The 12,011-nt window shown below is 37.7% G+C and overlaps 3 protein-coding genes across 7 annotated transcripts in view; 1 reads left to right on the top strand and 2 right to left on the bottom strand.

The window, feature by feature from the left end:
- Window positions 1-524: 524 nt before the first annotated feature.
- On the bottom strand, window positions 525-8,060 carry raptor (regulatory associated protein of MTOR complex 1). Of its 5 annotated transcripts, none has more exons than XM_018024837.2 (22): window positions 7,705-8,060; window positions 7,528-7,630; window positions 7,111-7,352; window positions 6,897-7,043; window positions 6,643-6,827; window positions 6,518-6,577; window positions 6,348-6,448; window positions 6,154-6,287; window positions 5,700-6,083; window positions 5,565-5,639; window positions 5,239-5,496; window positions 5,036-5,179; window positions 4,706-4,961; window positions 4,575-4,616; window positions 4,255-4,400; window positions 4,096-4,193; window positions 3,927-4,035; window positions 3,522-3,856; window positions 3,214-3,455; window positions 2,979-3,143; window positions 2,618-2,894; window positions 525-2,538 (listed from the first exon to the last, which is right to left on the bottom strand). In XM_018024837.2, exons 1-22 carry the CDS (start codon window positions 7,861-7,863, stop codon window positions 2,343-2,345), a joined length of 3,858 nt encoding a protein of 1,285 aa, XP_017880326.1. In that variant the 5' UTR covers window positions 7,864-8,060; the 3' UTR covers window positions 525-2,342. The 5 variants fall into 5 exon arrangements, with proteins under 5 accessions (XP_017880326.1, XP_017880328.1, XP_017880327.1 ...); XM_018024839.2 differs by having other exon boundaries at window positions 2,979-3,137; XM_018024838.2 differs by having other exon boundaries at window positions 3,927-4,032.
- Window positions 8,061-8,441: 381 nt separating this feature from the next.
- The window catches only part of LOC108625094 (uncharacterized), an 11,873-nt gene continuing 8,303 nt past the window's right edge, over window positions 8,442-12,011 (bottom strand). Inside the window, exons 10-15 of the mRNA XM_018024836.2 lie at window positions 10,677-10,837; window positions 10,441-10,597; window positions 9,786-10,364; window positions 9,439-9,729; window positions 9,138-9,373; window positions 8,442-8,874 (exon numbers count right to left, since the gene is read on the bottom strand). Coding sequence (XP_017880325.2) covers window positions 8,827-8,874; window positions 9,138-9,373; window positions 9,439-9,729; window positions 9,786-10,364; window positions 10,441-10,597; window positions 10,677-10,837 — 1,472 coding nt within the window. The 3' untranslated portion in view covers window positions 8,442-8,826. The remainder of the gene's footprint in view (window positions 8,875-9,137; window positions 9,374-9,438; window positions 9,730-9,785; window positions 10,365-10,440; window positions 10,598-10,676; window positions 10,838-12,011) is intronic.
- Window positions 11,186-12,011, top strand: part of LOC108625092 (malonyl-CoA decarboxylase, mitochondrial) — a 5,446-nt gene continuing 4,620 nt past the window's right edge. Inside the window, exon 1 of the mRNA XM_018024835.2 lies at window positions 11,186-11,903. Coding sequence (XP_017880324.1) covers window positions 11,688-11,903 — 216 coding nt within the window. The 5' untranslated portion in view covers window positions 11,186-11,687. The remainder of the gene's footprint in view (window positions 11,904-12,011) is intronic.

The raw sequence follows: 12,011 nt of genomic DNA, 5'->3' as shown, positions 1-12,011 counted from the left end.
ATAACGTGCATTCATATAAAAATATGATGTACACGTTGACAGAATTAAGATTGCGACATCCACTTCGTCGTATGACATTTGAGTACTCGAACAACGACTTGTTACCATTGTAATCAATGAGATTTTATGAGATAACGAAATCCTATTGTTGATAGTTTCGGTATGAAAAAAATACGGGTCGGTGTCTCTGATTCAGCGATTCAATCTCGCATCTATGATTCACGCCGCGTGGTGAGACTGCAAATCTAAGAGCGTCGATGATTTGGATATCAACGATCAAGTAGGTGCGGCGTTTCGTGTGTTGGACGCGTGACAGAAAACACTTGGCGATAGTTGAAGATGAGGTCAACGTGTAATTTACGCTGTCACAACACTATTAATGTATTATTAGGTGTTTAAATTAATTCATTTCTATTTTTTTATTTAAGTCTTTAAGGCTTTTATCTGTACGTTTAATTTAGAGAAATGAGTACTTCGTAATGCGTCTATAATAAGGAAGTATGAATTTCGTAAGCACAGGAGGATAACATAATTATATTATATTTATTGTAAGGCAATGATATACAATAACGGGTACACAGTGCAAAATAATACATTACTCCTTGAATTTCTTTATCTCACATTCGGAGCCTTCCGGCAATTATTGTTATTAACAACAGCAACGCTGGCCTGTCGTATAGAATATATGTACAGAAATAATCCTAGACATTTTAACAATTAATGCTGACTCTAATTTAAGTACACTCTATAATATCTGTGTCGAAATTTTCACGAAACTATTTACACTGCAAGTTTCTATTAGATAAAAGTAACCGATACTTTAGTATAGAGAAGATTGAAATAAAATTTTGTAGAAACCCCCTTTAAAGTAGTAAAGATTAAAACGAAATGCAGGTGAAACATTGATCATTGTTTTAAGAATGAAGATCAGACGACAATGAAATGACAAATTTTTTTCAAATGATTTCCAAAGATCGATCTGGAACATATTATTTAAGAGCATGCAGAAAAACTATTTCCAATATGTATTAGGCTTTTACAGATTACCTCTAATTACCTTGCCGAATACAAATTAATTTCTATATACTTACATATTATGTACTTGACATATGGAACATGTTATATTTCAATCAGAGATCCTTTTTTACGCGGATTAATAAGTTTTCACCCATTGAGGCCCATGTACATAATATTTTTTAATATCGTAGAAGGAAGTCAAAGGATTTAATAAATAATGTTTCCTGATTTGCGAAAAACAATAATTGAATGATTTGATAATAAGTAATGATCCCCAATGGGTTAATCCTCCTTTATCACGTTTCGCTAATTACAAAATTATTGTGTAAAACGATGACGTAACTTATCCGCACGTTACTTCTCGTACACACATCTATTTACACTTCTTACTCGCAAATTCCTTTTCATTCTCCTCTTATCACTTATGCAATTCGGTTCATACTCTGAGACACATACGACATTCGATTGCTTTAGCTTAATTAAGACTTTACTTAAGCTTACGTGTTCATTTCTCAATGAATTACAACGGCGATAAATAATCACGGCAGCAATGGAGATTAAGTTACCAATATAAAATACACGCGTATGAATATTACTTCGAAATATGTATTGCAATGGATTAATTTACGCGCATCTAATCAAGTTACCGTTAAATATTTACAAAATTAATTCTTTTCTAAGAAACAATGACGAAATTTATAAATATAAATAGAAAAGAATAAGAAATAATGTATTTCATTTAGTTGCCAAGTAATTCACTAGTTAAATAATTAAAATGTTCCCGTCATTTCATGACGTACTTATTATGCATTAAATGAGCGCCCTTAGAATTTCTTTCCATTAATCGAGTAAAAGAACTTTTCTATAAAATAAAACCTAAGTCTACATTTCCGCATGGCACAGTAATTTAAGGTCTATTTCCTTACGAATGTTTCAAGCTGCGTTAAATATTAACATTCGTACAACCACTCATACCTTTTTCGTTGCATCACATATGCACAATATTCATATTATGCATCACTATTCGTAAGAACACCGAATCTCTTTCGACTGCGTTTAAAACATTTGTAACTTGAATTTTTTGAACCTCTTTGGTTGCCTCTGAGGACTTTGGTTTTACTTTAATCGTAGGAGAAATCTATCTAAAGGTGATTGCAAATAAGAACGAAAGAGGAAACGCAGTAAAGAAAATGAGGTAGGACTTCAGAGCGTCCCATTTTTCAAATGAAAATTCCCAATCCTGACTATCATTGCTGAGAATGTATATCAAGTACCATAGATTTGCATTTGTAAAAATAATTTTATAACAATTCCACCTCCATTAGTCATCTACGCGGTTCGGACGCGTACGTCGTGATTGTATTGTCTACGCAGCCGGCTGCTAAGATCACGCGGTAAGGATGAAAGCTTAAACAACTCACGGGACTGATTCGAGTGGCCATGAATCCCTCGTGGAATTTGATCGTGTTCAAGTGTTGACCCATGGTATTGTACACGCTTATACAGTGATTCGTCGAGCCACTGGAACACAAATAAACGTAACGATTATTAAAACCAGATACGATAAGCACACGGACGCCAAGGAAACATTTTAACTTACCAGGCGAAAACATCAGCCACTTCGTGCGCCGCTAAAGCCGTAATGCCTTGCGTGATCTGCACAGTGCTGACGGAAGAATTTTTCCTAAGATCGAATATCCTAATGTCCCCGGAGGAAGAGCCGGTGAACAATTGCGAGCTTTGAGATTTCCTTAAGGACGTACTTAGCACCCACGCTGTATGCTCCCTCCAGATCATGACTCTCGACTCTAACGGAGGCAATCTTCTATCGAATAACCGCACAGAACCATCTCCGCAACCTACCGCCATCATTGCACCTGTGCGAGATCAAGCGAATATTCATTTTCCATGTTTAACAATTTATGGGAAGTATATGATGAAATGAAATTCTAATAACTGACCTACGCCATCGACGTCGATGCACGTTGCACAACAATCAGCACCTGTAGGTATATCTTGCTTCTTAAGCTCAGTCTCCGCGTCCCAGAGTCTGACGATACGAACGTCGCCTGTTACGGTTAACGTAAGGGATCTCTGCTCCCATTTGGTAACCAATCCAGCTGTTGCTGCAAACAATTCCCATGGATGTACGCAGCTAATATGGAGTTATAGGCTTATTAAGACTCTTGTACATACCTGTAGCCGTTTTCGCTGCCGGTTGTATGTCGGCCATTGCTTGCCAAGCGGTAAGTAACACTGGCTCACGATTCAACATTCTGCTGTAATTCTTCCATACTCTAACTGAACCATCGTCAGATCCAGCCATTAACAACGTTACATCGTGATCGTTGATAAATTCTAGCGAAGTGATACGCGACATTTTATTCCCGCGACTCGCGCAGTAAGTCAACTTTGCACCAGTTTGGCAGTCCCACACTCTGCAATAAATAATAATATATTCGATGATTTCTCTATTTGATATGAAATCAAATTTAAGTACGTACCCGAAGTGATCTTTTGAAGCTACAGCCAAATGAGACTCAAAGGGATGAAACGTGAGAACTTCTGGAGATTGCGAACACCTCGCGTGAAACATTTGGAACTCTAATCTAGTCTGCACCGCGCGTAACTGTTCTTCCCTTGCATCCCGTCTTTGCCGCTTGTTTCTCAAGTACCGCCATTCTCGTTCGTAATGCACTCTACTCTCCACATCGTTCATCGACTCGGTCTCCGTTTCTAAACTAACAGGTTGCGCTAACTGTGCACAGCTCCATTCGACGAACTGCGAAGTGGTCAACGGCGTTTTAATCCCAGCAACTTCATCCGTTTCTTCCGATATCTATAAACAATAAGATAACATTGAAATAATAAAGAATGTATGTGAAATATTTTAAAAATGATTTAATCACCGTATTTGGGATGGGCTTTCGCGAACGATTTCCATGCGATGGTATCCTCGATGAACGTAATAGATCTGTGCCAGAGTTTACCGTAGGCGGCGACTCCCCTTTACTACTACTTTAAATACAATTACAAATTAAATGCATGAAAACATTCTATGGAAAAATAAAAACCTACCTTAAGTAAGTAGTACGATTCGATGGAGAAGGTGGAAGAGATAACGACGAAGATATTTTCGTTTCGATCACTTCCTTAGGTGCGGAAGATTCCTTCACCTAAAACAATGTTTAACTATGTCTATAAAAGTTCCAGTATGAAATTTTCATTGTCACACACCTGATTCCGAATATGGTTGGTGACCTTCTGAGACATAGCAGCGACCGCAGGATGAGGATCGCTGTCGAGACTACACAATCCGTGCCACAGTTTCATATACACGCTACCATAGGAAAGACTCGGTAAGTTTCCAAGAGAACTGTGCCCTACAATTAATAAAAACAGTCTACAATATACCGCATGATCGGCACTAGAGAAAATCTGATTCTTGTAAATTAAAAAAAGAAAATAACAGTAGTATAGCGCTAGCTACAAATAAAATCTAGAAATGAAGGATGAACTATGTACGAACATGCAATGGAATTTCCAATCATTATTACCAAGTGACTCGCAAGGTTTCCTCACGAACTCCCAATTATTTCCTGGCGCGCGAATGGAACAATACAAGTTATTGTTATCGAAAGTCCGGTTAATTACGCTACAAGCGATAGCTAATAGCGTAATTACTCACCTAAACTACTGATAGACGACGACGACGATACCCTCTTAATGCGGTCCTGGCTGAACCCATCCGTGCTATCCCCGCTGTACGTATTGTTCGTCGAAAGCATTTTCAATCGGTCCCTAGAGCTAATGCGTCTCATTCCGCTAAACGGCGACAACGTCTCCACTACTAAATCCTTCCGGCTGTTCTCCTCAGCCAAGGCCAACGTTACGAACGAGTTCTCAAAATGTAAAACCATCCACTGTAGCGCTACGACTAATTCCTGCAATTCAAATATTTTATACATCATGAGTCTACAATTGAAATTACGCATCGTTGTACAACAGACTTACATACTTTTCTAACTAGAGGACACATATCGTGTGACACGGTGTTAATGAGCGTCATTGCAATGATTTGATCGATATTGTTTGCATGCTCGCTTCGCGTCGTCACGCTATTTATAAACGTGCCCAGAGCGTAAACACTAGCCGCTCGCACCTGCAACATTTAATTTATTTCTTAGAATGCAATTTTATGCGAGGCAAATTATAACGCACCTCAGGAACCGGATCCTGTAGCAGCGTGAACAATTTTTCGTGAGCAATATCTCGAACTCCGCACCATCTTGCTTTATCGTAATTGTGCCAAAGCCTCCCAAGACACAAACACAGCCACTGTCGCAACAAAGCGTTCGAATCACCGAGTTGCTCTAAACAGATCGAGACGAGACTACCATGATTCGCAGCTACTTGACCCGGTCGGTAGTCGTTCACTATGCTAGCCAAGACAAATACTGCTAATGTCCTATGCTCGCTCTAAAACAAAATAAATTTCAAATAAAGCGAATATGAGAATTATTTAATAAGTATGAATGCAATCGCACCGGAATCGAAGTATCCTGCAGTACAGATAAAAAATACTTGTGCCCACCATCCCGCACTAAATCTGCTTGACAAGTCTGAAAGATACATAATAATAATTTTCTATTTAAACATGAATTAAAATATTTAACACTTACACTGTCGACGGCGAGGATCTTCGCCCAAATAAAGACGAGTAGCGGTCGCAGTTCTCTAGCGTTACTCTGAAGTAATTTTAAAACGTATGGGAAAATGCCTACGCTAAGAGCCAAGTTCACCGCCCATGGGCCGAGATCAAGAAAACGTTCTAATAATTCCAACGCTCTTAACCTGTGCACTTGACTTAACAACACTTGTAACACTATTGGCAGTTGCTCCGGAGGATTGCGATTCTTCGAGCCTAGCGTGAGCCATACTTGGAACGCTGTGAGCTGCTCTTCAAAGAAAGGGGAATGCACGAACTGATCCTCGTTCTCGAGGATGGATGGCAACTGTGCTAGGCAGAGGTCGAGCGCCAAATCCCATGCTTGCCACATGGGATGCTGAATTGACGACAAATACTTGTTAACTTTTCAAACATTTACGATTAATTTTTAATTTATTTTACTCTACCTGATAAGTGGGTGGAAGTTTCGGACAAGATACCGGAGTGCAATCGTACGATCGAAGTATTCTCTCAGCAAGTAAGAAATTCCTAAATAAACTGGCAACTAATAAATCTTGTCTGAACAATCTCTGGAATAAATCTGCGAACAAGCGTTTAACGTCAATTATTTAATCTATAAATAAATATCGTTTAAGCTTACCTCTTGGCAATGTGTTCCATGCTATGGTATCCGTGATTGCTGTAAATATCCAATTAAGTTCACCTAACATTGTCCTTCTATCGGTCAACTGTCCTGGAATTCTAAAATTTATTTGCCATGATTCAATAATTTCTTTAATCAACAGTAATATGGAAATAGATTATTCTTACTTGTCAATTAAGTCTAACGATATTTTTGGAACCAACTTCGATGTATTCTGCATAACAAACCTACGCAAAGAGTACATAATTGTTATAGCAACGCATAATTCCTGAAAATAACATATTTACTGTACCATCGTAACGCAATTTTTATCGGAGTTGTAAGACACGACGTAAATATATCCGCAGGTAAATCCGGGTTCATGGGTAAAATTTGATTAGCCGCGCACGCTGCTAACTGGATACAATTTTTATACGACGGCGCAGTGGTCCCTGCAACTCCCGTTGCTCGGTTCTGCTGCACTGCCTGTTTTTCCATCTATGAAATGAGATTTTCAATATCCTTTACATATTACCTTTAATCAAGGTGCCTGTGCATCATTTGTACCTCGTATTCTTTCTCATGCTGTTCTGCAAATTGTTGGAACGACTCAACAATAATACCTGCATTAGAACAATCATAGACATAAATGCTAGGAGCACCCATCCATGTCTGTAAATCGTATACAGATAGAGGTATATACTGTGTGTATGTCTGCAATAATAATATAAATTTATCGCAATTATTACTTAAAGCAATCAAACTGTTTCAATTTACTGACCCTATTGAAAACCCATATTTCACCATTACTGGTAGGCTTAGGAACACCGTGACCGTTGTAATGAAAGAGAACTCTCTCTTCTTTTGCATTCCTCCTCAAAGAAGTGCATAATTTCTTGACTTCTTCGACAGTAGGGTCTAAACTTTGTTTATAGCGAGCTCTGGGCTGCCACCGTTCGTATTGTTTTTGTAAATTAGAACCGATAGTCTCTAAAGCTTTTTGCGGGCTCACTGATAGCGGATCTATAAAATTCGAAATAAACAACTGAGCAGAGAGCACAGTGGGAATAATTCAAACTGGCGTCAAATAGAACGCCACCTAGACCTCCCAGCATTCATTTGGAAGCTACTGTCATGCACATGCTTAACCTCCGCATTACATAATTGCTTATGGATGTAAATAAACTGAGATAAATACCGATCCAACATTCGAGGCGCGCACACGGTTGCGTCTTGACGATGTCCGGCGGATCGACGCCGACGTTTAAACACAAAACTAGAGCGACGCTCACAGTCTTCATCTGGAAAACGGAAAGACTGTATACAATAGCGTACGCGGTTCATCGAAACTGCGTCTGAGAGAAAGACGATGTACCCGTTCTTTCATCCTCCAAGTCTGCGTGATACAATTGACACCCTCGATCGTTGCCGTGTGCCGCGGCTTGCAAAACGCGAGCGACATTTTCCAATCGTCCTCCTCCGCCGATTTTGAATTCTCTTCCTCGTGGCATGGCTTCGAGGCAGTTACTGACATTGTAAGTACGTCACTCGGAGAAACGTTTACGCTTCACTCTCGCGACGGACGCGTTGCACCGATCGAAGATCTCGGATCACCGTTCCGTGAGCATCCACTCTAATTATTCAGTGACAATATTCAATAAACGACAACTGCAGAAACGTTTTTTAACAGAGCACAATTTCGTAAGATTATTTCATCGGACCACCATCTTACATCCCTACTGAACGCGTGGACTATTTGAAATAGACGCGTACAGATGTCACTTTACATGTTTTTCAAATAAACGATAAGAGATAAAATCAGACGCAATGGTAAATAACAACAATAACGATTAGAAGAACAAGTTTATTTATTTCCTAGCTCATTTTGTAATAAAATCATCGAAATCATGATCTAATATAATTTATGATTTAAATACTTTAAAATATATATTCGAGATTACTACTATATGTACCGGCAACAAAAAGTTGCTCATAATTACTTGTATCGTTCATTTATCAAATTGATTTCCGTGTTAATTGGCGATCTATTTATGTCATAGCGTGCGTATTATTTCTTTCCGGTGATACAAAAATTATAGTGGTAATACTTAATTCGAGTAGTCGCATCAGAAGTGCGTAAGTGCGTGTTCATGATCCAAAAGTATAATAGAACTCTATTAAAAATTAATAAGAAAACTCCACTCTTGCAAAACATTAAAAGCAATGTTTCTTCGCATACTGTCTCACAGCCTACACGTACAATTTTTCATTTCTGTCCTATTTACAATTGTAATTTAATTTGTGTCTTGCTTGGAATGGATTAAAACTCACGTTTTTAGTGATATAATATCGATAACTTTCAGATTAAGTTATTTGGTACTTAAAAATATTGTAGAATATCGTTCTAAGAGCTTTAATTTGTTTTTATCAGTTCCTCCTCTTCTACTTTTTTAATTTTTTGATAATTTAACTGCTTTCCCACATCCAACTTTTGACATTACTTTGACTGAATGTTTTGAGAACTAGAATTAAGAGGCTTGTAACCCTGCAATTTATAAACCTTCGGTTACTTCATCAATTAGGAAACAAGTATATTGAAAAAAAGCACCAATAATTTCTAAATAAAACAGAGTGCAAGGCAAGGCACATAAATTGAAGGTAAAAGACAAGCACAACACGGGAACCGCTATGGGAATGCAGTAACGACACTTGGGAAGGGAAGTTATTCTCATTAGCGATCAATAACTATGTAGTTTGCACCATCTGTACTTGTTAGTGATTCATGCTTCCATAATAGGGCTGGCGTACACTTATCCGTTTACTTCCAGGACTTAAAGCGTTGTTAAACGAGTCTCGTAATCGCTCCCTGAACGTTTTATATTCCATCTCTGGATTACTTTGACCGAAATTGAAATTGGCGACCTCGACTGTGAATCTTGCTCTGCTCTGCATGTAATACGCTATACCAAAAATAATGAGTACGACAGCGGCAAGCGAGCAAGAAACAGGCACTACAATCACCGACAGTTGTGGCTTAGTAGTCACTGTAAAACATATTTCAGTCATCTTATAAATGAAATCAGGGGCACATTTTCATAAAATAACGTACCCTTATAAATGTTTATTGTCAGAGGATAGATTTGTTTGCTGATGTCGTTGTTCAGTATGATTAATATCGTGTATACGCTAGGTTCCAAGAAGTAATGCATGATGGAGAAATTACAAGTATTAAGACGAACTGCGCTCTCGCAGGTCTCATTCCCGGTAATATTATAATTTCCTCGATGGAAATGAAGGCACTTATTGAAAGGTCCTGTACCATTGCATGTTATGTTCAGAGATAACATAGCCCATGGTTGAATCCAATTTGTACCCTCCACCGTTATGTTCGTTATAGGTGCTAAAGTCCGTAAAAAATGAAAAACTGTAAAATAGGATGTTTTACATATTACTTACCACGGACGTCAATTTTTTTGGAGAAGTACCCATACGTCTTGTTAGGATCCGGGGGAATTATTGAAGAATTGGAGCAGACATAAGGCAAGGAGATATTATTTACACTGAAAATACTGGTACTTTCTACATCATTTGGAGGCGTAGGTGCCACCGTAGATGTTAATATCGTTTGACCAGTTATATTCTCAGCAGACGTAGTAGTAGTTACTATCTCGTCTGTAGTATTCGATATTGTCGCGTTCGTCACAGTCGCATTAGGCGAGGTAGTTGTTATTATTGGTGCAACAGTGGGCCAAGGTGCAATAGTTGTTGGTGGATTGTATGAAGCAATTACTAATGCATCTATTTGATGGGACTTATCAGAAACTGTGAAATTGTAGGGAAGATACAATTCGGTCGTTTGACCAAAATAATGGCAATCTATAAACCAATAAGTCAACAATGACGTTGCTTTCTTTAAATGATCCAAGTCTCCTTTTCTTATATCCAGTGTCACATTTGCTTCCGATAATGGAGAAACATAAGAATCCGTCGCTGTGTTATTGGGTTGAGAAATAACGATTTTCCCATTGAGAAATTCTGCAGAAAGATTCTAAGTTATAATAATGCACATCTTCGTACAAACGGACTTTACAAAGTTTTATGGTCAACTTACGATTGACATAGAACTTGGTGCGAATGCTGGTAATTTCCCACCACCAAAGCATTAAACGTTTGCTAACAACTACTTCTACCTCATATATTCCGACCGTATAATTTTCAGGCGAAATGTTCAAACTCCAGTAAGTTGTTGTGTTGAATGTGGGTTCAGTCTACGAATGAGCAAAAGTACATTCGCAAGAAATAATCAGCAAGTATGTTTAGAGAATAATTTGATAAAACTGAACGGACCTCGTATATGTGAGGCTTTAATGAGTTATCACTCCACCAGTATTTATATGACTCTGTCGAGTTCTTTACAGACGGAAACAAATCAGCTTTAAACGTAATAGTTCCGCCTAATACGACAGGGCCATCGTCAGACAACGTAATGTTGTAATCTACGGCGTTAACTGGAATATCGAGAAGTCAATCAAATACTTGGAAGAAGTCGAAGAACGCAATTGCGTACAAAAATGAATCAACTATCACGCAAAACGTGATGATGACACACGTAATCAAAATACCTTGACATGTAGAAAGAATACAAACGAGACCCCAAAACAAATGCACTATCTGCATTCTGTATGCGAATGATCGGTTCACATTTATTTTCAAAAAGTGCCCGTACTCCGTGAATCTAATTGCCTCGTCTTTACAGATCGCGATTCACCATCATTTAAATACGCACCATTGTGACTTCGACCATATTTTACTACTAATGATTGCCAACTGTACCACGACCACGACCACGTTATACACACTTTTCGGACAACCTCGTATATCGATTACAAACAACAGAAAGTGAATGAAATGAATAAAAGGATCCTTTATTATCTTTTTATCTGTTACAGATTAAGAAAATTGATAAGCAATCATTTGCACTCAGGATTGACAATAGAAGAACGCACTCTTTCAAAAGTGCGCACGAATTTGACGTATATTATTCATATTATTCCAAGATGTTGATGAAGAAAATCATTAAAATTCTTATTTATTGTATCAGTTCAACTTATCATTTATAGCGATTGCATTAACTAAATCTTAAATTGCTCTAATATACAAACACTTCATAATGATATCTTTTGATATTATCTAATCGTAAATTCTAAATATCGAAAATATGTACATACAGATTGATATTAGATAAGAATAATGTTTCAAAAGCGAATTTAGTGATATTGAAGTAGTCTATCCGATAAGTTAAACAATTAACTCGTGGCGTATATGCAATGATCACAATATACATATAACTATTAAACTATGATCTTCAAGAACTCTAATTTAAAAGCTTTAATTGCTATTTACAATAATAGTTTTTCATCGAATTATGGAACAACGCGACAGCTTTCACAAGTTCTTTTTGCTCGGAACCTGTGCCAAGTTCCTGCCCCTCGGGAAAATACTAATTTTCTCGAGGAGCAGCTAAAAGAAGTTTTTAAGTTTAAAAATACTAGTGTTAGCAACTGGATCATTGAGGTTAGTGATTCGAAATTTTATCTACTATCTCAGAAATTAAGAATACCTTTAAACAATTGATGAATAATAAAATGAAAAATAACTTACTTTATATATGTTACGGTAAAT

This window comes from Ceratina calcarata, unplaced genomic scaffold (genome assembly GCF_001652005.2).
Source record: "Ceratina calcarata isolate Rehan_Ccalc_2016 unplaced genomic scaffold, ASM165200v1 scaffold340, whole genome shotgun sequence".
In the NCBI taxonomy this organism is placed as follows: domain Eukaryota; kingdom Metazoa; phylum Arthropoda; class Insecta; order Hymenoptera; family Apidae; genus Ceratina; species Ceratina calcarata.
This window is presented reverse-complemented; position numbering and strand designations above follow the sequence as displayed.

Bases quoted from the DNA above. Each gene is read 5' to 3' on its own strand.
- raptor (XM_018024837.2), bottom strand. From the start codon at position 7,863: ATGTCAGTAACTGCCTCGAAGCCATGCCACGAGGAAGAGAATTCAAAA. The intron at 6,449-6,517 runs GTAAGAATAATC...AATAAATTTTAG, and splicing joins TCGTTAGACTTAATTGACAA to AATTCCAGGACAGTTGACCG. The intron at 4,036-4,095 runs GTAGGTTTTTAT...TTGTATTTAAAG, and splicing joins AATCGTACTACTTACTTAAG to TAGTAGTAAAGGGGAGTCGC.